The sequence below is a fragment of the Heterodontus francisci genome, chromosome 8 (genome assembly GCF_036365525.1).
Source record: "Heterodontus francisci isolate sHetFra1 chromosome 8, sHetFra1.hap1, whole genome shotgun sequence".
NCBI classification, from domain to species: domain Eukaryota; kingdom Metazoa; phylum Chordata; class Chondrichthyes; order Heterodontiformes; family Heterodontidae; genus Heterodontus; species Heterodontus francisci.
Genome location: NC_090378.1, coordinates 108,935,574 through 108,958,423, shown reverse-complemented (window position 1 = coordinate 108,958,423; position 22,850 = coordinate 108,935,574). Strand labels below are relative to the sequence as shown.

The following is a 22,850-nucleotide window of genomic DNA, read 5'->3' as shown; positions in this document are numbered from 1 at the left end:
ATGGTCCTTAATGGTCTCCTGACTTCTGACATGGCTGACAAAGCTTTTGGTATTACTGCCACAATTGTCTCTCATCTTTTCCAGAGATCTCTTGGCTAATCCTATGGCTGTTTTGGTCTCCCTCAGTTGCATGTGATACTTGTCCCTGTTCTACTGTGAGTTAAAATACATGCATGTTTATTGAGTGGAACTATTTTCGTTGAATTGGATTCATTCAAGCAAAGCTTATGCATGATTAAGTATGTTGCTGACAGTACTCGCATGCTAGTGGAATCCAAGTAATTCTCAGGACATCCCAAAGCCAATAAATTACTTTTGAAGTATAGTCACTGTTTTGAAGCTTAAAAAGAGCAGTCAATTTGCACACAGCAATATCCCACAAACTGAAATGAAATAACTGACCAGGCAATTTGTTTTGGTGGTATTGGTTGTGGGATAAATGGCCACGATATCTGAAATTGATGCATTTTTTCTGATACTAGGTTTTAGGAAAATATATTTCCTCTCTTCTGTTGGCTATCTGATTGCAAAATCGCCAAGAAGGTAGCTGTAGCATAGAATATAAATATTATGGAACCAAGAACTCTGATTAATTTTTCATTTATAATAAAAACAGAAAATACTGGAAATAGTCAGCAGGTCAGTCCGTATCTGTGGAAAGAGAACCAGTTAACATATCAGGTCGATGATCTTTCATCATCCGAGCTCTGTTTCTCTCTCTCTCCACAGATGCTGCCTGACCTGAGTTTTTCCAGCATTTTCTGTTTTTATTTCAGATTTTCAATATTTGTGGTATTTTAATTTTAATTTACCTTTTTGTTTGGAAAAATTAATCTTGTACTCAATGGTGTTGTGGGTATGGTGGGCAGGAGGGGGAAGGTATGTAATTTTGTACCGCCGACATCTGCCTCTCCTAAGTCAAGTACAGCATAGCCAGAAACAAAGCAAAGCAGTGTGCTCTAACTCTGACCTCAGCCTCCATATTTATAACATATTGTGTTACATATTTGTGGCCTTTCTGAGTGGGAATAATGGTGAGTTTTCTGAGCTGTCTTGTGCTGTAAACTTGTGTCCTAAGCAAACTGGGCTGGATGAAGTCTATCAAATTATGTTTTTGCTTGCGACTCTTCATCCCTTCATTTGGTGCTGATTTTGTAATGTCACCTCCAGAGGTGAAAGAGAATTGTTATAATCCACTGCATTAGTCAGTGCAGAAGGATTTCCATTCTAAATTTTCAAAGTGGTTAGCCATGAGAAGCTTTCTGTTTGGAGAGACAGGGGCAACACATGTTAGATAGTCCTACAGAAAGTGTACCTTCTCCTTCTTGAACCTTCAGCCTTTTGGCTAGTCTAGTAATATATTTTGTCTTTGATACCATGATCCTTCTACTGTGTCTTGCCTTATCTACCCCTTGTCTTGTTTTGCACTTGATAAAAGGTGGCAAGTTTAGAGATATATTCACCCTCTTTATTTAAAAAAAAAAGCTTTGTTAAAGACAAAATCTGGCAAGTTAGTAACACCCTAAAAAAGAATGAACAGTGTTCTTTTGCCACATAAGGCTGAGAGAGCACCTGGTGGTTCACACAGCCTCGACTTGCAAGATGGCTGTAACTCTGCCGCTGTTGCAGCATAGAAAGTGACAAGTGGTTCACAACTGATTGTAACCTGCTCACGCTGTATGGACCACACATCTGAGGCAACTGCTGCATAGTTGGCCAATATGCTTGTCACAGTATCTATTGAAGCTAATCGAATGGAATTTTTCTCCCCACTCACTCCTCCAATCACACATTCCAGGCGCTGCAACTCCTGTTGTCCCTATGCTTGTAAATATGAGGTGTTGATCCTAGATTTGGTTCAATATCTTTAGCTGTGAAACTGTTGGACTTGAGACCTGCTTCATTAGCTCAGTCATTGTACACTAGTGCTGTTGGTCAATCCTTCCATACCTGTACAGACTGAAATTCGTACAAACAGAAATTGGTACCAGCAGAATCCACAGGACCATAGGCTGCTTGTGAGTGTCCAAAACAGATGTTCACTATTTTCTGATGCACCTGATGACATACTCCTTCAGGGTGATTCAAATAAGGGTGATCTTACTGAGTTTGTTGGGTGAAGTTCATACACATGTCATTGAGATAATTTATAAACTGTAAGTCCAAACTGTAAATCTCTTGAAGCAGCCTGCAGCTGACTTTCTAGGTATGAGTCAGATTTCAAGACCAAAACTGCTTTTGAGGAATTAAGCTGTACAAGAATCTCAAGTTTCCCTGTAGATGTATAAATAAGACTTTGAGAGATCTATGTTTGCAGGGAAGATTTCTTTCAAAAACCAGAACAAACTACTCTAGATAGTTTTTAAAAATGCTATTCTGCAGAAGGGTATGAGTCTTGAGATTATACATACTGCATCTTTGACTAAAAGCCATTCCTTCTGTGCCAGAGGAGCTTTTTAAACCATATTTAAGAAAACTGCCAAGAGCAAGAGGAATTGTATGAAAGCTCTGAGTCCAATACGGATGAGTTGCAGGGACTACATGTTGTTGGATAAAATTGTTGTGAGAAAAGGCCATACCATCCACTTCAGAATGCCAACATCTGGAATAAGGTGATTTTTCTATAAGCAATCTGAGTGTTTGTTGTATTGTGCCATCCTGGAATGTGCAGATTTCAGGCCTTCACTTCCAGTAATAATCATGAACTTAATTGAAGCACTGAAAGGAGAGAGGGTATGGAGAAAAGTACACCTCAGTGTTTTGTAACAAATATGCAATCATAGTTCAAGACTTGGCTGTACTCTAATTAGAAAATGATCATAGTACAGGGTTTTACTGTATCCTAATTGATAAGGAAGCAGTCACCAGTTACAAGCACATTATTACAACTATGGGTAACTGAAGTAGGTAAAGTACTATATAGCATCATCTATTTACCAATTAATTCATTGTCCAGCGCTTGTATCTCTTGTTCCTTTCGTTAATCCTCTTTAGTTAAATGGGAAGAATTGTTCGTAACCCAGTGACTTACTCTCCATAATTGCAGATGGGATTCTGTTTGATCATTCCAACTGAAGGTGATCTGACTTATTGCATGCTTCATTTACATAGAGTCAAGATGTTTGTCAAGAATTGCTAACATAGAGCTTAGTTCAATGGTAGTTCTCTGTCTGATGGCTTAGAAGGGAGAGAGTTATAGCCCATTCCAGAAGGTGAACATATAATCTAGCTGGTGGATGTGAAAATCCCATGGTATTTACATGAAGACCAGGAGTTCCCCAGTGTCCTGGCCAACATTCATTCCTCAACCAACACCACTAAAAATAGATTAACTGGCATTAATCCTGCTGTTTCTGGGACCTTGTGCATAAATTGGTCTTGAAGTGCTTTGGGACATCCTGAGTAGGTGAAAGATGCCAGAACAAGTTGCAATTGGTAATAGATTGGTAATGAGAATTATGTAGTCTTTAACAGTTCAGTATCAGGTTCCCACAGTGGTCAACTAGACAAAAATGTAGTATCGTGTGTTGAGAACATGGAAGCTAGAAGGTCCCAGGGTTGATTCCTGGACGCTGCATAGCTAATCCTAGCTGGGAAAGCATTTGGCCTTAATACTCAAGGGTAAAATGACTTACTGATGCTCACACATAAAGAGCTGCCACTTGAGAGAGTTAACAAAGAGCTTTGCAGAGCTGTACCCCAGCAAGAGTCAGCACCTCTAGGAGAAGAGAAAAAAAATTAGTCATAACCTTTTCAAAAGATGCTCAGTCATCTCTGTACAACATACCATAAGTTTGTCATAAATATGAATTTGTTGAACAGGGTTTTTAGGTTGCTTACTCTTCACATTACCCAGCAAAAAGGCACAGTACTTAATCAAAAGCTGGCCTTTTTTTAAGTACCTGGTACCCTCCCTCCCCTCCAGTAACATGCTAACTGTGGCAAGAAAATGGATCCTAGTTCCAGGCTGGTGCTTTTGCCACTCTTTGAGCTGGGCGCTAGAGATTTGCAGATGTGAAATCTGATAATCGCACCATCGTTTTATTTTCTTCTCCTTTTCTCCCCATCCCTTCCTGTTTGTGGGGAAGTGTCTAGGTCCAATTTGCACCGCGACATGGAAACAAATGAGATTGGTAATTGATGGGGGAGGGGGGAGAAGTGGTGTTGGTGGGGTGTGGTTGCTGTTAAACCAGTTTGAAAAATAATTATTGTGTATTGTTCAGATAGGGTCTGAATATTGAATTGCAATATTAGTGACTTTAATGGTGACAAAAACTCCCTTTATGTCATTTCATGTGACCACTATTGTGATATTGTTTCTATAGCCTGTATTCACTCTGAACAGCTGCAGTGACTGTGATCATCAACGTCTTCCACAATTAAGCAAAAAAGTAGATTGTGTCAAATTATGTTGAGTAGTTGAATTAACAGCATAGACTATATCAACTGTTTTGTAAATCACTAGAACTATAGAATATAAGGACTTCAAAACTCATTCCTTTTTGGTTTCCCTCCTGTTTTTCATCTTTTTATATCCCTCCATGTTCCCTTTCTGTGACTGGGGAAATGAGTAGGTTAACATGTTCACAGACCTATGAACATTGAACTTGAGTAGCTACTGGAAGATATTCAACCTCTGCTGTCTGCCAGCAGTCCCACAGCCTCTCCTCCTCTTTACTCCAGCCCCCCTCCCACCCTCACCCATCCGAGGCTGTCCTGCTGAGGTTGGAGCTTGCTGTGACAGTCTTGTTACTGTGATAGTATCCTGTCATAGAATAACGCAGTAATCTTAGTATGCCAAGGTGGTACTTTGTGATCCAGCGTATTGTGATAGTTATCCTGTACAAAGGTTAAAGGTTCACAATCGGTGAATGTATGTAAATAATGTGTATATTTATCAACATGTGGTGACTTTTAAGTCTCAAATACTTTTCCTTCTTCCCTGCCTCCTACCATTAGGTGTATCAGTGCTCGACCAGGAGAGATAGGAATGGATGTCACTAGCCGATGTACACTTGGCGACCCCAACAAACTGCCCGAGGGAGTACCGCAACCGGCCAGGATGCCATTCGTATCAGACAAGCATCCTCGACAGACTTTAGAAGTGATCAACCTCCTGAGAAAACACCGGGAACTCTGCGATGTAGTGCTGGTTGTGGGCGCAAAAAAGATTTATGCACATCGAGTGATCCTGTCCGCCTGCAGCCCTTACTTTCGAGCCATGTTCACGGGCGAGCTCGCAGAGAGCCGGCAGACAGAGGTGGTGATTCGCGACATTGACGAACGGGCCATGGAGCTGCTGATTGACTTTGCGTACACGTCTCAGATAACGGTAGAGGAGGGAAACGTGCAGACCTTGCTGCCGGCTGCCTGCCTCCTGCAACTGGCTGAGATCCAGGAGGCATGCTGTGAGTTTCTGAAGAGACAACTTGATCCCTCCAACTGTTTGGGAATCAGAGCTTTCGCTGACACCCACTCCTGCAGAGAACTGCTGCGGATCGCTGACAAATTCACTCAGCACAACTTTCAAGAGGTAAGGGCTAATGAAAAGAAACAAAGTCCATGTGATCTCAATGTAATTAAACTTAAGCAGTTTAAGCCGTGGCCTTCGTGAGGCTGCAGTAGTTGTATTGAACCAAATTCAACAGTCGCATATACATGTTACAACAAAATGTAGATGTTATTTATTTCATTTTGTTAATATATTTATAGTTATCCAGTTTTTTTTGCTGATTTAAAAAAAAAAATTAGAAAGGGAAGGTGGGAGAAAAGAATTATTTTATTCCTTGGAAATCACTTAACCATTACAGAAGTAACATGAATTTTACAACTGGCTTATTGATCTATTTGACAATCTTAATTGGTAGTGAAGACTTGATCCTGGTCAAGATTCTACATTTGCCTCTCCTGTAAATTGCTTTCCAAGGTAGGGTAATTCATATATGTTCTCCATTTCTTAGTGTTGTGTTGTAGAAAGGGCAGGCAATTTACTCCAAGTCCTCTGTGTATGGTACTCTCAGGTTCCTTCTGAATGTACTTTGACTTTCAATTTTGTTCTTCCCACAATGGGGAGTCACCTCTCCACAGCAGCGTGACTGGGAACTCAGAAAAATGGAAGGATCAAGTCCATGACTCTCATCTTTGTGATGCTGCATGTTGGTGCTCTAATCTGCCATTGTGTTGTTTGCTTTTTAACATGTTGGCATGATGTGACTGTGAAGGTATAGATTTGTGTCCATGATTTCCCGTTGAGTTTCCAGGCTTGGGCATGCTATCTTTTTTTTTTCAATTGTCATTGTAAGGCAGTGTTGAGTGACAGTCATGTGGTTTACTCAATAGGGAAGGGAAATTGAAGATTGAGTTACTCTGGGCTACCTAGGTACCTTTGAGTGGCTGAGAAAGAATGTCTTTAGCATAATCTGTGGTGCGGGTTGTCTGACCCTCTCGACTAGAAAAATGTCACTGTGAAATCTGAGAGTAGGAGATGGGTCGGGTTAAAGGGAGCACATAGTAGAAATCATTGTAACCCACCGAATGCCGGTTACATGAAACAAAGCAGAGAAATAAAAGGCTCATTAGAAATCGCAGGATCCCAAATGAATCTGAATAACTCCTTGTTCTGTGCCAGTGATTTGATTTGGGGAAGGTGTTCAAACCTTATGAGCATGCACTTCAGAACAATCAGACACAGATACCTCAATTGTATTCTAGGCTTCAGAGCTGATAAATGAAATACTTATTAGTTTTAGTTTTGAAAAAAAAATTACTGTCCCCTTATCTTTCTACATGACATTCACATTTGGTTTTTAATTTTTTCCTCCTCCTGAGATATGGCTTTATGGTGGCAGCAGGCCTCTTGTGCTTTGCTGAAATGGTCATTCTTCATGTGTGAGCCCAAACGGAAAGTCTCAGAATATCCATGTTTTTCTTTATCCAGCCAAAGCTGCTGGAAAGTACTGAGTGGAGAAACCTTTTGTCCTAGAGCAGTTAGGGAATAGGTATATGGGATCAAGCTTAGTGATTTTTTTTTCCCCTCACTGTTGTCATAGTTGAGACAAACCTGCACTGACCGAACATGGGACCTTTTTGGATGTGGTCTGTATGGCTCCGTGGCAAATCACTGCGGCATCAAAAATAGTCATACCGAAGGTATAGAAAGAGCACCCAGATCCCAAATTTAGCACTGAGTACTGCTCTCTGTGGTAACGGGATTGTCAAGGGGATTTGAAAAGGTCACCAGCATGCCTTTCTGCATTTGAAGCCTCACAACTGGTCATTACAGTATATAATAGATTTTAATGTTTGAAGTCTGGTGAAGAGGTTACAGTTGAAATCTTACATCTATCTTGTTAGTTTGCAGGTGATGGTAGACTGGTCCGATTTCAACCTTGAGTTGCAGCTAAATATAATTGGGCTTTACTTGGAGAACTGGATTTTTGCTTATAGATGACACTTTTTTGGAAAGGTCATATTTCAGCTTAGATTTGGCTTGAATCCAGTGTTTAGGTATTTTGAGATGTGCTATATATTCTCATTAAGGTTAAAATGTTGCTACCCATGTAGATATGTAGTACTCACATTTCACAGGATCCTTAGGAGGATTCCTTCAGTGGCAGGTTGAACTAAGTCTGAATAATCCATAGTGCTGGTGGTGTGATTTGTAAGTGTCAACATTTGCTTTGTTGAAAGCCGTGCATTTGTTGTTCAACACTTTATTTTTAATTAAAAATAAAGCTGGATAAATACATCTACTGGCCTGAGCTTCCTATTCTTCCGCAATTCTTAATGAACAATCCAGGAGGCTAGTCACCAAATAGGGGAATAATTGTGACAGAGGCATTTTACCTTGCTATTTCTGTGATTGGTCGATGCACATGAGGTCTCTTTTCTGCATTTGAGCTCCAGCTCTTTTTCTTGGCAGCAGTATTTCTGTTCTGCAATAGAAAGAAAGCCTTGAAACTTCTTGTTTCTGTGGTTTCTTAGAATAATTGTTAGGCTTTACAAATCCTTTGAAACAATTGCTGTTAAAATTCTTTATTTTGTTTGTTTTGACATTTCAGTTTGGTTCTCGGTGTTGAGACACTCCAATTCCTGAGGCACTTTTCTATATAAAGTTGGTTGCTTTCCAATCACTGATGGCAGTGGCTGGATCTTTGTTTTTAAACTCTTGTAAATTCTTCCAGTGTTTAGCCTGTTTCTTGAGATGTCTTTTGGAAGGCCTCCAGCACTGAGGTGGTGAAATCTTAGAAGAACGGATAAACCTTCGGAAGTAGTATTAAGATTTTGGAGTTTACTTTCCATTCAAAGCACAAAAGGTCAGGAATTGTTTGGATCAGGTCGATGCTGTGCTTCAGAAAGCAGCAATAGATTTCTTGCAAGGTCAGCAAGTTGGTGTTGATCAGGGCCCTCCAGTACCACAAAAAAGCCACCATTCTTTGTGTTTGAGCTTAAACAGTGAGTGCTGATTTATTCAGCAATGAGGGGCAAAGGAAACCTTATCCTTGCTTGGCATTTGCACTTGGGCACTTCAGTGACATTTGCAGGTTGGTGATGAACTCTTCCCTCTGCCTCAGGAATGTTGTGACTGACTGTAATGCCCTTAGTGTTGTCTTGGCTGAGACTGGCTAACTGATCCGAGAGTATGGATTGTCTAGCTCGATACCAATATAGATGCCAGTTGATATCTCAGACTAATCTTTTTCATCAGGTTTCAGTGTTGCACCAGATATCTGGTTTTATTCAGATGATTCTATTGTTAAAAGAAAACAGTCCTAGTAGGAGGTCTAGGAGTGGTTGGAGTTGCCTTGGCAAAAATAAATTTAGTTCATAGAATCACATGACAGAAGGAGGCCATTTAGCCCATTGTGTCTGTGTGGGCTCTTTGGTAGAGCTATCCAATTAATCCCATTCCCCTGCTCTTTGCCTGTGGCTCTGCAAATATTTCCTTTTCAGATATATATCCAGGTCCCTTTTGAAAGTTCCTTTTGAATCTGCTCGCACCACTCTTCTTGCAGTGCATTCCAGATCATGCCAACTCGCTTTGTTTGTGTAAAAAAAAAAAAATTATTTTGCTAATTATCTTAAATCTGCCTCCTCTGGTTACTGACCCCACTGCTACTGGAAACAATTTCTCACTTTATCGAAACACTTCATAATTTTGTACACCTCTATTAAATCTCCCCTCAACCTTCTCTCCTCTTAGGAGAGCGATCCAAGCCCCTCTAGTCTCTTCACATAACTGAAATCCCTTACCCCTTGTACCATTCTACTAAATCTCCTCTGCACTTTCCCTGAGACATTGACGTCCTTCCTAAAGTGTAGTGCCCAGAATTGGACACACTGCTCCAGTTGAGGCTTAACCAGTGATTTATAAAGGTTTAGCATAACTTCCTTGCTTTCGTACTCTATATCTCTATTTATAAAACCACCAATCCCATGTGCTTTATTAACAACCTTATCAACTTGTCCTGCCACCTTCAAAGATTCACATATGCAAACCCTAGGTCTCTGTTCCTGTAGCCCCTGTAAAATTGTGCCAGTTAGTTTATACTGCCTTTACTTCTTCTTCCTTCCAAAATTTATCACTTCACGCTTCTCTGGATTAAATTTCTTCTGTCATTGAAACATAGATATTTATGGCACAGAATACTGAGATTCAGACTACTAGGCTAGATGGGATTGAGGTTCACAAGGAGGAGGTGTTATCAATTTTGGAAAGTGTGAAAATAGATAAGTCCCCTGGGCCAGATGGGATTTATCCTAGGATTCTCTGGGAAGCTAGGGAGGAGATTGCAGAGCCTTTGTCCTTGATCTTTATGTCGTCATTGTCGACAGGAATAGTGCCGGAAGACTGGAGGATAGCAAATGTTGTCCCCTTGTTCAAGAAGGGGAGTAGAGACAGCCCTGGTAATTATAGACCTGTGAGCCTTACTTCGGTTGTGGGTAAAATGTTGGAAAAGGTTATAAGAGACAGGATTTATAATCATCTTGAAAAGAATAAGTTCATTAGAGATAGTCAGCACGGTTTTGTGAAGGGTAGGTCGTGCCTCACAAACCTTATTGAGTTTTTCGAGAAGGTGACCAAACAGGTAGATGAGGGTAAAGCAGTGGATGTGGTGTAAATGGATTTCAGTAAGGCGTTTGATAAGGTTCCCCATGGTAGGCTATTGCAGAAATTACGGAAGTATGGGGTTGAAGGTGATTTAGAGCTTTGGATCAGAAATTGGCTAGCTGAAAGAAGACAGAGGGTGGTGGTTGATGGCAAATGTTCATCCTGGAGTTTAGTTACTAGTGGTGTACCGCAAGGATCTGTTTTGGGGCCACTGCTGTTTGTCATTTTTATAAATGACCTGGAAGAGGGTGTAGAAGGGTGGGTTAGTAAATTTGCGGATGACACTAAGGTCGGTGGAGTTGTGGATAGTGCCGAAGGATGTTGTAGGGTACAGAGGGACATAGATAGGCTGCAGAGCTGGGCTGAGAGATGGCAAATGGAGTTTAATGCGGAAAAGTGCGAGGTGATTCACTTTGGAAGGAGTAACAGGAATGCAGAGTACTGGGCTAATGGGAAGATTCTTGGTAGTGTAGATGAGCAGAGAGATCTTGGTGTCCAGGTGCATAAATCCCTGAAGGTTGCTACTCCGGGTAATAGGGCTGTTAAGAAGGCATATGGTGTGTTAGCTTTTATTAGTAGGGGGATCGAGTTTCGGAGCCACGAGGTCATGCTGCAGCTGTACAAAACTCTGGTGAGACCGCGCCTGGAGTATTGCGTGCAGTTCTGGTCACCGCATTATAGGAAGGATGTGGAAGCTATGGAAAGGGTGCAGAGGAGATTTACTAGGATGTTGCCTGGTATGGAGAGAAGGTCTTACGAGGAAAGGCTGAGGGACTTGAGGTTGTTTTCGTTGGAGAGAAGGAGGAGGAGAGGTGACTTAATAGAGACATATAAGATAATCAGAGGGTTAGATAGGGTGGATAGTGAGAGTCTTTTTCCTCGGATGGTGATGGCAAACACGAGGGGACATAGCTTTAAGTTGAGGGGTGATAGATATAGGACAGATGTCAGAGGTAGTTTCTTTACTCAGAGAGTAGTAGGGGCGTGGAACGCCCTGCTTGCAACAGTAGTAGACTCGCCAACTTTAAGGGCATTTAAGTGGTCATTGGATAGACATATGGATGACAATGAAATAGTGTAGGTCAGATGGTTTCACAGGTCGGCGCAACATCGAGGGCCGAAGGGCCTGTACTGCGCTGTAATGTTCTAATTCTAATTCTAAAGAAGGAGGCCATTTGGCCCAGTGTGTTTATGCCAGCCAATAAAGAGCTTTCCAGCCTAATCCCACTTTCCAGCTCTTGGTCTGTAGCGTTGTAGGTTTCAGCACTTCAAGTGCATATCGAAGTATTTTTTTAAATGTGATGAGCATTTCTGCCTCTACCACCCTTTCAGGCAGTGGGTTCCAGACCCCTATCACCCTCTCGATGAAAAGAAATTTCTTCAACTCCCCTCTAATCCTTCTGCCAATTACTTTAAAACTATATCCCTGGTTATTGACCTCTCTGCTGAGGGAAATTGGTCCTTCTTAACCACTTTATCTAGGCCCCTCATATTTTTATATACCTCAATTGTTTCTCTCCTCAGCTTCCTCATTCCAAAGAAAACAATCTCAGCCTATCTAATCTTCCCTCATAGCTAAAATTCTCCATTCCTGGCAACATCCTTGTAAATTTCCTCTGTACTCTCTCTAGTGCGATCACATCCATCCTATAATTTGCCGAGAACTGTATGCAGTACTGTAGCTGTGGCCTTACTGGTGTTTCAAATAGTCCTAGCATAACTTCCCTGCTCTTATATAATAAAGGAAAGTATCCCATTTGCTTTCTTAACCATCTAATCTACCTGTTCTACTTTCAGGGACATGCAATTCAAGGTCCCTCTGTTCCTCTACACTTCTCAATAACTTATCATATATTGTGTATTTCCTTGCCTTGTTTGTCCTCCCCCCAAATGCATTACCTCACTCTTCTCTGGATTTGCCACTTTCCTGCCCACTGACCAGTCCATCTTCCTGCAGCCTAAAGCATTCTTCCTCACTATCAACCACATGGCCAATTTTTGTATAATCTGTAAATTTCTTAATCATGTCCCCTACATTTAAGTCCAAATCATTGATATATACCATGAAAAGCAAAAAACCTAGTACTGAACCTTGTAGAATCCCATTGGAAACAGCCTTCCAGTCATAAAGACACCTGTTGACCATTACCCTTTGCTCCCTGCCACTGAGCCAATTTTGGATCCAACTTGCCATTTTCCCTTGGATCCTATGGGCCTTTACTTTTCTGGCCAGTCATGTGTCTACCCATTTTATCAGACTGTTTGTATACCTGAAGTTTGCTACTATCCTCATTGTTGGATTGATGGCAATCTCTTGCTGTGTCCCAATTCTCACTAACAGTGGGTTGGAGGCACATAATCCATTTACAAGTTATAATTGCAGAGTTTTTTAAATACCAGTTAGTGAAACTCTTCTATATCATTGTTCATGAGTTGGAGTTTTTTTTTATTTGTCATGGGATGTGGGCGTCGCTGGCTAGGTCAGCATTTATTGCCATCCCTAATTGCCCTTGAGAAGGTGATGGTGAACTGAGTATAACCTGTAACGGGGGCACAGTACTAAATGATGCACATTGTACTGTATCATTGATCTCCCATGGTGGCGCTTATGGATAAAAAGAAAGGTTTAGTACTTATCACTGAAACTTGTTCTGCATTTGTGAAGTCCATGGTCTCAGGTTATATCTAGAGCATGGAACTGAACCTCGAAGCTGGTGTCTCTTTTCTGGCAAACGGGTGAAAAAAAGATGCTTGGATCACAGTTAGTTCTTTTGAGAGACAGGCTGTGTGTATTGTTGTGGTTCCAGATTAACCGCAGCTTGACTTCCAGCCCTTAAGCTGAGCGTGCACCTGACACTCCAGACTGGTGCTTTGCTTCATCCTCTGTTCACTGATTAGCACCCTTTGAAAGCAATTGCGTGAAATGATGTTATGCATATGAGATGTCACAAAACCTGAAAAAAATCTATGACTCAGCTCCCAGAGGGCAGCAAATTTGAATTTAAACTCTGATTTGCCTTGACTCCCCTGCAAATTAGGCTTCTGTGCCCACTTGCTGGTATTCACCTAGCTTTTGTGTGATGCACATAATGGTCTTTCACATCTCACCCACCTTTTCCCCCTTTCACCACTTCTTAAAATTTAATAAAAAGTTGCCCTGGTTTTCCTTATTTTTTCTCCTGAAGATTCTTTCTCCCTTCCCCTTGTAACTTCTTCACTTTTCCCAGCTTCTATAGCCCTTCCTTTCTGTTCCACTTCAGTTCTTGTTGCCTGTTTTTATTTCCCCTCCCTTCCCAGCAATTTCCAATCCATTACTCTGCCATTTGACTGCTCTTGCTGTCCTTGGAATCTTTCCACATTTCCATGCACCTCCTTTGATCTCTGCTGACTTTATTTCTTCTGGCTACTTTTTGTGCAGGATACCAGAAGTATGTCAAAATCTTTTTTGCATTAATTGGGAACTGGGGATCCAGGTCAAGCATACACAAGTGGTAGCAATAGAACTTATAGCCCACACATCCGCAGAGGGATCAAAGGGGGAATTGAAGTTTACTGACGTGCGGAGCCCAGGAAACACTGGCAATAGAGGCAGAGGTGAAGACGACTAGTTTCAGGGATGGAACAGAACTCCACTTCTGGTTGTTGGAGAGAGCAGTCTGTGTAGGAAAAGTTTGTGCAGGAAATTCGAACAAATTGGACAAATTTAAGGGTCTTTGTGGTGTATTATATTTTTGTAACATGAGGTTATTTTTATGTCATATGTTATAAATTTAAATGTTAGAAATATATATTGTGGGTTGAAAAGCAATATATCAGTCTCCATAACAGAAGAACTATGTAAACAATATCCTGATTTATTTGAATGTTTCTGGTTCCAGCTTAGTGGTTACTATCAACAAGCAGTAAATTTGAGTAAATCAAAATGGTTAACAGCAGATTGGCTTACATAACCAATTATTTAAATTGGGCTGTTGAAATATGAAACGTGACATGGCAGGTTGCAAGATTATTTCGATACATTTTGAAGATAATTCAATCTTCTGATTTTTTTATGTTTATCATTTCTGATTAAAATGTAAATACACAAATCCTCTTCTCAACCATGCAGAGCGGGGATATAATGAAGGGATTTCTCTTCACACTAGTTACTACAAGTGCACCTGCTCATCAAACACATCTGCACAGGGGAGCCCTGTAAATACAATTATTGAAGAAACCCATAAAGGAGGAAAAGGAATATTCAGTTACTTGGGATTTATATCAGTACGTATGTATCAAACCTAGCACAAGACTATTCTTTTGAAGCTTCATTTCTCCCACAATTATTTTTGTAGGAGACTTCAGGATTCACTGACATTCAGCTGGCAGTTCCTGCAAAGAGAACAGTTTTTTAATCCTTTCTGCTTGAAAGGATAAAATTGAAGGTTTTTATTTTTGTGTTAAAAACTTAGAATGCTGTCTGTTTTTAAAAAAACTGAAAAAGGATTTTTCAGTGGACATTTACACCTGAAAATAGCTGAAATTTTTGGATGTTTGAAAGGAAGGGGACTTTGTATACAAGGACAGGAAAGCGGGCAATTTCAAGTAAACCAGCAAGGGGTTTGACCTCCTCAGAGCAACTCTTTGCATGACAAGGGAGCTTATGTCTGGACATGTGACCCGTTTAGGAAGATTTTGCTTTCACTTTGGACCCTTTTAAAAGCCAGTGAGTTTGACAAAGAGCAGGCATTTGAAATTTGTTTTTTAACCTGCCTGGAGATCAGAGAGGAAGACCCAGAAAAAGTGTTACCACTCTCTGTAAAGGAATCCTGCATCTCTTGAGAAGAAACCTTGTATTCCGAAGGTGGCAAATTCCTATTACCTCCTGTCTCTGAAGAATCCCTGCATTAAGGTGGTGTTCCTGTTGCCTCCTGTGTTTTAAGAAATCCTGAAATCTGAAGAAATCTTCTACTGCTATACAGCTGCTGTAAAACCGAAGACCTGTTGCTGTACCCTGACGAAAGACCTATGTGAAGCCTGCTGCAGATGAATTGCCTTGAACACAGACCCATCACCGACTGTTCAGCACCCTCACCTGGAGAAACTTTGATTGACATCTGACTGTTCAACTCTGGGACACCTCACCAAACCAAAGAACTTTCTCCCAGAACGTGACAAACTAAGTTATTTTGTTGTTCCTTCAATTCCTATGAAACAGCTGTACACCAAAATCCTTTTCCCCGGTTAACCGTTTTTTAAAATGTATGTGTGTATGCATGAGGGCAAAGGAAATAAGGAGCTTTTCGTATATAGAGTTATCTCATTATTGGATAAGACTTGTTTTTATAATAAATAGTTAATGTTGTTGATTCAAGAAACCTGGTTGGTGTGCTTTATTCTGGGGGACAAATAGCGTATGTAATTGGCTGTTCTTTGGTAGGTGGGAAAATTTATTGATATGCTGTTACCCATGAAAAAGTGGGACTGAATTAACAGTGCACTCCTCCCGCCTCGGTCGTAACATATTAATTGAGGGCGCTTGTCGGATCAAATCCAGTGCCGATAATGCTAATTGTAAGAGGAGTAATAGTAAATCTAAAGAGGAAACAAAAAAAACAGGCTTTATGTGTGATTGGGTAAAGTCTACACCAACAGACTAGCTTCAGCCGTTGCTGCAGCTTTTCTGGGAAAGGAGAATGTGTCCCTCTGTAACTTGAAAACCTTAACCAAGGTTAAACTAAAAGATTTGGCAGCACAATTGGATTTAGAATTGAAATCAGGTGCTGACAAAGCAGAGATAATTGAAGTAATAGCCTAACATTTGAATTCGAAAGAAGATGATAAAAACAAAAAGTGCTGGAAATACTCAGCAGGTCTGGCAGCATCTATGGAGAGCAAAGCAGAATTAACGTTTCATCAGTGACCTTTCATCGGAACTGGCAAAGGTTAGAAATGTAATAGGTTTTAAGAAAATAAAGCGGGGCGGGGGAAAAGAGAACAAAAGGGAAGGCGTTGATAGGACAGAGGGTCAGAGAGATTAACTGATGAGGTCATGGGGGAAAAGCAAAGAGTGGGCTAATGGTGTGGTGAAAGACAAAGCATTAGCACAGAGAGGGTGTTAAATGAACAGCCCAAGCCAAAAGCACAAACATGAAAAAACAGTGGGCAGGCACATGGTTTAAAAAAAAAAATATGAAACAAACTAAAATAAAATAAAAAAGGGCCATTCATGCTCTGAAATTATTGAACTCCGTGTTCAGTTCAGTAGGCTGTAGAGTGCCTCATGAAGTGCTGTTCCTTGAGCTTGCATTGATGTTCATTGGAACACTGCAGCAAGCCCAGGACAGAGACGTGGGCATGAGAGCAGGGGGGTGCCTGTTGAAATGGCAAGTGACAGGAAGCTCGGGGTCATGTTTTCAGACTGAGCGGAGGTGTTCTGCAAAGTGGTCACCCAATTTGCGTTTGGTCTCCCCAATGTAGAGGAGACCACATTGTGAGCAACGAATACAGTATAGCAAATTGAAAGAAGTACAGGTAAATCACTGCTTCATCTGAAAGGACTGTTTGGGGCCTGGGATAGTGAGGAGAGAGGAGGTAAAAAGGAAGGTATTATACCTCCTGCGATTGCATGGGTCGGTGCTGTGGGAAGGGGATGAGGTGTCGGGGGTAATGGAGGACTGGACCAGGGTGTTGCGGAGGGAACAATCCCTTTGGAATGTTGACAGGAGGGGAGGGGAAGATGCGTTTATTAGTGACATCATGCTGAAGAAGGCAGAGGGTGATCCTTTGAATGTGGAGGCTGCTGGGGTGGAAAGTGAGGACAAGGGGAACCCTGTCGCGGTTCTGGGAGGGAGGGGAAGGGTGAGGGCAGAAGTGCGGGAAGTGGACCGGACGTGGTCGAGGCCCCTGTCAACCACAGTGGGGGGGAATCCACGGTTGAGGAAAAAGGAAGACATATCAGAATGGCTGTTATGGAAGGTTGCAACATCAGAGCAGATGTGTCGGAGACGGAGAAACTGAGAGAAGGGAATGGAGTCCTTACAGGAGGCAGGGTGTGAAGAAGTGTAGTCAAGATTGCTATGGGAGTCGATGGCTTTTAATGAATATTAGTAGACAGCCTATCCCCAGAGATTGAGAGAAGGGTAGAAATTGGAAGATAGTAAGTCAGAGAGTGATGCAGTGGAATTAGTTAAAATTCAGTTACAAATGAAAAAACTTGAGGCTGAAGAAGAATTGAGAAAACTTGAATTGGCGAAAGAGAGGGTATTTCAGAGAGAAAGTGAAAGAGAAGAAAGGGTATTCAATTAAGAAAGATGGAACGCAGACAAAGGGGTGGTCTTGACTCTCGGGAAAATTCTGGTCAGGAAGAATCAGAATCCAGCCCAGGACCCAGCGAAATACTGTTTTAAAATTTTACAAGATCTCATTAGGTTTGAGGAAAGGGATGTAGAAGCACTTTTAGATTTCTTTTGAAAAAATAGCCAAACAAATGAAATGGCCAAAGGAAAGCTGCACGCTGCTTATGCAAAGCAGGTTGATGGGCAGAGCTCATGAAGTTTATGTCGTGCTTTCTGAAGAGTCTTCTGCAGATTGAGCTGGCAAAAAAAGCTCTTCTCACTGCGTATGAGTTAGTCCCTGAAGGTTGCAGACAGAGGTTTCGGAACCTACGGAGATTGGCTGGGCAGACTTGTGTAGAATTCGAGAGGGTAAAGCAAATTAATTTTGATTGTTGGAAACGGGCAGTAAAGATAGAAGCCACGTATGAGAACCTTAGAGAACTGATTCTCTTGGAAGAGTTTAAAAATTCAATCTCTGCAATAGTGAGCACTCATGTAGAGAACCAAAAAGTTTCAAAAGCCAGACAAGCAACGGAAATCGCTGATGATTTTGAGTTTGTGAATAAGCCAAAACGCTTTGTCCATCACTCCCACAAACCCGAGAAGGTGGGAGAGTGAAGGGAAGGCAAGTAGCTGGGGGCAAGAAGGAACAGCTGGGAACACCCCAGGATCCCCCCCACAGACCAGAAAGGAGGGTGCTCAGGATAGAAGTGAGGTCTGCAAGCCAAAGCGTTATCATTGTCACAAGGTGAGACATCTTCGTTCAGAATGTTGGCAGTTGCAAGGTAAACCCATGGGACTGTTGGGGTACACGAAGCTAATGCAGAGAAAGGGGCACTGACTGAGAGTACAGCAGATCAAGCTGTAGCTTTGATGACAGCTGTAAAACCAGATACAAAAACTAAAGTGTGTATAATGGTTGAGAATAAGATACCTGAAAGCGATGGGGAAATCGTGACCGAAGGAAAAGTGACTCTATTTCCCTCAAGTGATGCAGGCAAACCTATAGTTATAGTTAAGGATACAGGAGCAACCCAAACCCCCTCTTTCTGGGGAAAGGTATAACATTTCCACCAAAGAGCACACTGAATGCTCGAGTTTTAGTTAATGGTATTGGCAGGGAGTAAAATACCTGTACCTTTGTATCGAGTGCACTTAGAGTGTGACCTAATGTCTGGGATGGTAACTGTTGGAGTTGTCCACAGTTTGCTGGTAGATGGAATTGACCTATTCCTAGGGAATGATTTAGTCGGAGCAAAAGTATCAATTTCTGCCATAGTCACAGAGAAACCAAGCGAAGTTAAAGAAACAGAACAATTACAGAAATAAGTTCCAGGAATATTTCCTTTGTGTGTAGTAAACCCGAGCAATGGCTATGCAAGTTCCATGTCGGAGGTAAAATTGGCACCAGAGAGAGAGAGAGCCAAATATCTGAAACTATCCTTGGGGATTTAGATAATCCAAATGAGATGTTTAACAAATCTTCTTTAATAACAGCACAAGAAGCTGATCCAGAGTTACACAAAATAGCACAGTCAGCTCTGACAGAAGCTGAGGCAAAAGGAGTTCCAGAAGGCTATTAAGTTGGAGACGGGGTTCTGATGAGAAAATGGAGACTGCCTCATAGACCTGGGATGATGACAGGACGATTGTTCAACAGGTAGTGGCACCACCTAAATACCGCCAAGAATTATTAAGGTTAGCACATGACATTCCTATAGCAGGACATATGGAGATCTGGAAGTCCAAATCAGGTATAAGTCAACATTATTACTGGCCAGGTCTTGTAAAGAACGTGGTGCAGATTTGTAAAACATGCCAGATGGTGGGAAAACCGCAACCTGTCATAAAACCGACACCTCTAATTCCCATACCAGTTATTGAGGAACAATTTAGTAGGGTGTTGGTAGACTGCATAGGACCTTTACCGAAAACAAAAGCGGGACACCAATGTATACTCGCCATCATGGATGTGGCTACTCTATTCCCAGAGCCCATTCCCTTGAGGACAATTACTGCGAAGGTAGTAGTAGAGAAGTTAACCCAATTCTTTGCAAGATATCGATTACCAATTGAAGTTCAATCGGATCAAGGTTCCAATTTTATGTCTAAGATATTTCAAGAGGTCGTGGGTAATTTGGGTATCAGACAGTTAAAATCTTCATATCACCCACAGACACAGGGAACGTTAGAAAGGTACCATCAAACTCTCAAAATAACGATTAGGGATACTTTCATGAATATCCTCATGACTGGGGTAAAGGGTTAGACTTCCTTTTATTTGCCACCAGAGATTCACCGAATGAGTCTACAGGTTTTAGTCCTTTCGAATTTTTTACGGACATGAGACAAGAGGTCCTCTAAAACTAATCAAAGACAGGCTCTTAGAACAGAGGGATGAACCTTCTATACTAGACTATGTATTGTGTTCTGGGAAAGGCTTATGAAAGTTTGCAACGTGGCTCAGGTATACCTTAAAGCATCCCAAGCCACTATGAAAAAATGGGCAAACAAGAACGCAAAGATCTGAAATTTTCAACCAGGGGCTAAAGTATTATTACCTTTACGGGGGGACCCATTAAAAGCACGGTTCAGTGGCCCGTATAAAGTGCTCAAAATAATTGGTATGGTAAATTATCTGATTGACGCCCTAGATCATCAGAAAAAGAATCGACTATGTCATATTAATATGTTAAAGCAATATTATCGCAGGAAGGAAGATAAGCAAGTGCAGATATGTCAGGTAATGGGGACAGTAAAGAATGAAAGGGATAGTGAGGATGAGGCAGAAGGAGGCCTAGACAATTCTCAAATTGAACCTTCTACTGTCCGGTTAGCTAATACAGAATGGCTAGGAAAATTGGACAACATGCTTTCGTACTTGGATGCAGAACAACGAGAAGACCTAACAAGACTACTCACCGCATTTAAGAGTCTGTAGGGATAAGCCAAGATGTACAACCTTAGCCACACATGATGTGGATGTAGGGGAATCCATTCCTACAAAACAGCATCCTTATTGCTCAAGTCCAAACAAACAGGCCCAAGTAAAAGCAGAAATCCAATAAATGCTGGAAAACAACTTACTTGAACCTAGTCAAAGCAGCTGGAGTTCGCCAATAGTATTAGTGCCTAAATCTGATGGGTCAAACCGACTTTGCATAGACGACAGAAAAGTTAATGCAGTAACGAAGAACGCAGAACAAATCTTCACTTAGAAGACTGTATTGACAGAGTGGGAAGGCCATATTTCTTGCAAAGATAGATGTGTTAAAGGGATACTCACCCCGAGATAAATAAATATCAGCTTTTATCATACCAGACGGTCTTTACCAGTGCCGAGTGATGCTCTTCGGGCGAAAAAATGCCCCAGCAACCTTTTTCAGAGACTAATGAATCCAGTGGTAGCCAGTGTTCCCAACTGCGTAGTGTATCTTGATGATGTGCTAATATGTAGTAACACTTGGAAGGAACAGTTGAAACAGCTAGAAACTCTGTTTAAAAAAAAAAATTACAAGCAGCTGATTTAGTGGTAAATCTGGAAAAAAGCAAATTTACAAAAACGAGCAACCTACTTCGGGCATATAGTGGGGCAAGTCTTGCCAAAAACGGCAAAAGTACAAGGTGTGAAATCATGAGGTTTTTGGGGATGTGTGGTTTCTACAGAAAGTTTGTACCAAATTTCAGTACTGTAGCTGCTTCACTAACAGATTTGCTACAGAAAAAGAAAACCAAGCTAGTGTGGTCAGAGGAATGCCAGGCATCTTTTGAAAAGCTAAAGGCAATTTTGTCCAATGAACCAGTGTAGCCTGTTCCAAATTTTACTAAGCCCTTCAAGGTGGTGATTGATGCTAGTGACCTGGGGGTTGGTGCAGTCCTTTTACAAGATGATGAATCAGGCATAGAAAAACCAGTGGGATACTTTTCAAAGAAACTGAATCGCTACCAGAAAAAGGATTCCATCGTGGAAAAAGAAATGTTAGGCCTTCGTTGGCTCTTAAACATTTTGAAGTATATGTCCGCCACGACTACAGAGAAACGCTGATATACATATATACTGACCATAATCCATTAACATTTGTGGAAAAAATTTAAAACCCAAAATGTCAGAATATTACGATGGAGTTTACTGTTGCAGCATATCACTTAAAGATTGTACACATTTTGGGAAATAACCATGTTATCGCAGATGCTTTGTCACGAATTTAACTTTGTTGAGTTACAGGAGTAAAGATAGTACAAAACAAAATTGTGTTAACCACAAGTAGGGTGAATGGGGGCATGAGTGCGAAAATATGTTTGAAATGTTTTCAACTTCTGTTTTTACATTGTAATGGAACGCATTCAAAAGTGGTGTTTCGTTTCGCTGAGGATAGTGATGTTGCAAGGTTTTTATTTTTGTATTAAAAACTTTTGAATGCTGTGTGTTTTAAAACTGAAAAAAGGATTTTTCAGTGGACATTGACATCCGCCAATAGAATTAGAATTGGAACATTACAGCGCAGTACAGGCCCTTCGGCCCTCGATGTTGCGCCGACCTGTGAAACCATCTGACCTACGCTATTCCATTTTCATCCATATGTCTATCCAATGACCACTTAAATGCCCTTAAAGTTGGCGAGTCTACTACTGTTGCAAGCAGGGCGTTCCACGCCCCTACTACTCTCTGAGTAAAGAAACTACCTCTGACATCTGTCCTATATCTATCACCCCTCAACTTAAAGCTATGTCCCCTCGTGTTTGCCATCACCATCCGAGGAAAAAGACTCTCACTATCCACCCTATCTAACCCTCTGATTATCTTATATGTCTCTATTAAGTCACCTCTCCTCCTCCTTCTCTCCAACGAAAACAACCTCAAGTCCCTCAGCCTTTCCTCGTAAGACCTTCTCTCCATACCAGGCAACATCCTAGTAAATCTCCTCTGCACCCTTTCCATAGCTTCCACATCCTTCCTATAATGCGGTGACCAGAACTGCACGCAATACTCCAGGTGCGGTCTCACCAGAGTTTTGTACAGCTGCAGCATGACCTCGTGGCTCCGAAACTCGATCCCCCTACTAATAAAAGCTAACGCACCATATGCCTTCTTAACAGCCCTATTAACCTGGGTAGCAACCTTCAGGGATTTATGCACCTGGACACCAAGATCTCTCTGTTCATCTACACTACCAAGAATCTTCCCATTAGCCCAGTACTCTGCATTCCTGTTACTCCTTCCAAAGTGAATCACCTCGCACTTTTCCGCATTAAACTCCATTTGCCATCTCTCAGCCCAGCTCTGCAGCCTATCTATGTCCCTCTGTACCCTACAACATCCTTCGGCACTTTCCACAACTCCATCGACCTTCGTGTCATCCGCAAATTTACTAACCCACCCTTCTACACCCTCTTCCAGGTCATTTATAAAAATGACAAACAGC

At 41.4% G+C, this 22,850-nt stretch overlaps 1 protein-coding gene across 3 annotated transcripts in view; it reads left to right on the top strand.

Annotated features, from left to right (window-relative positions):
* klhl20 (kelch-like family member 20) overlaps window positions 1-22,850 on the top strand; it is a 92,351-nt gene that overhangs the window by 12,418 nt on the left and 57,083 nt on the right. For 2 of the 3 annotated variants that reach the window (XM_068037907.1, XM_068037905.1), the window contains exons 3-4: window positions 2,448-2,612; window positions 4,960-5,533. In XM_068037907.1, the coding sequence (XP_067894008.1) occupies window positions 2,500-2,612; window positions 4,960-5,533 (687 nt within the window). In that variant the 5' untranslated portion in view covers window positions 2,448-2,499. The remainder of the gene's footprint in view (window positions 1-2,447; window positions 2,613-4,959; window positions 5,534-22,850) is intronic. The other variant, XM_068037906.1, reaches the window with a different exon arrangement.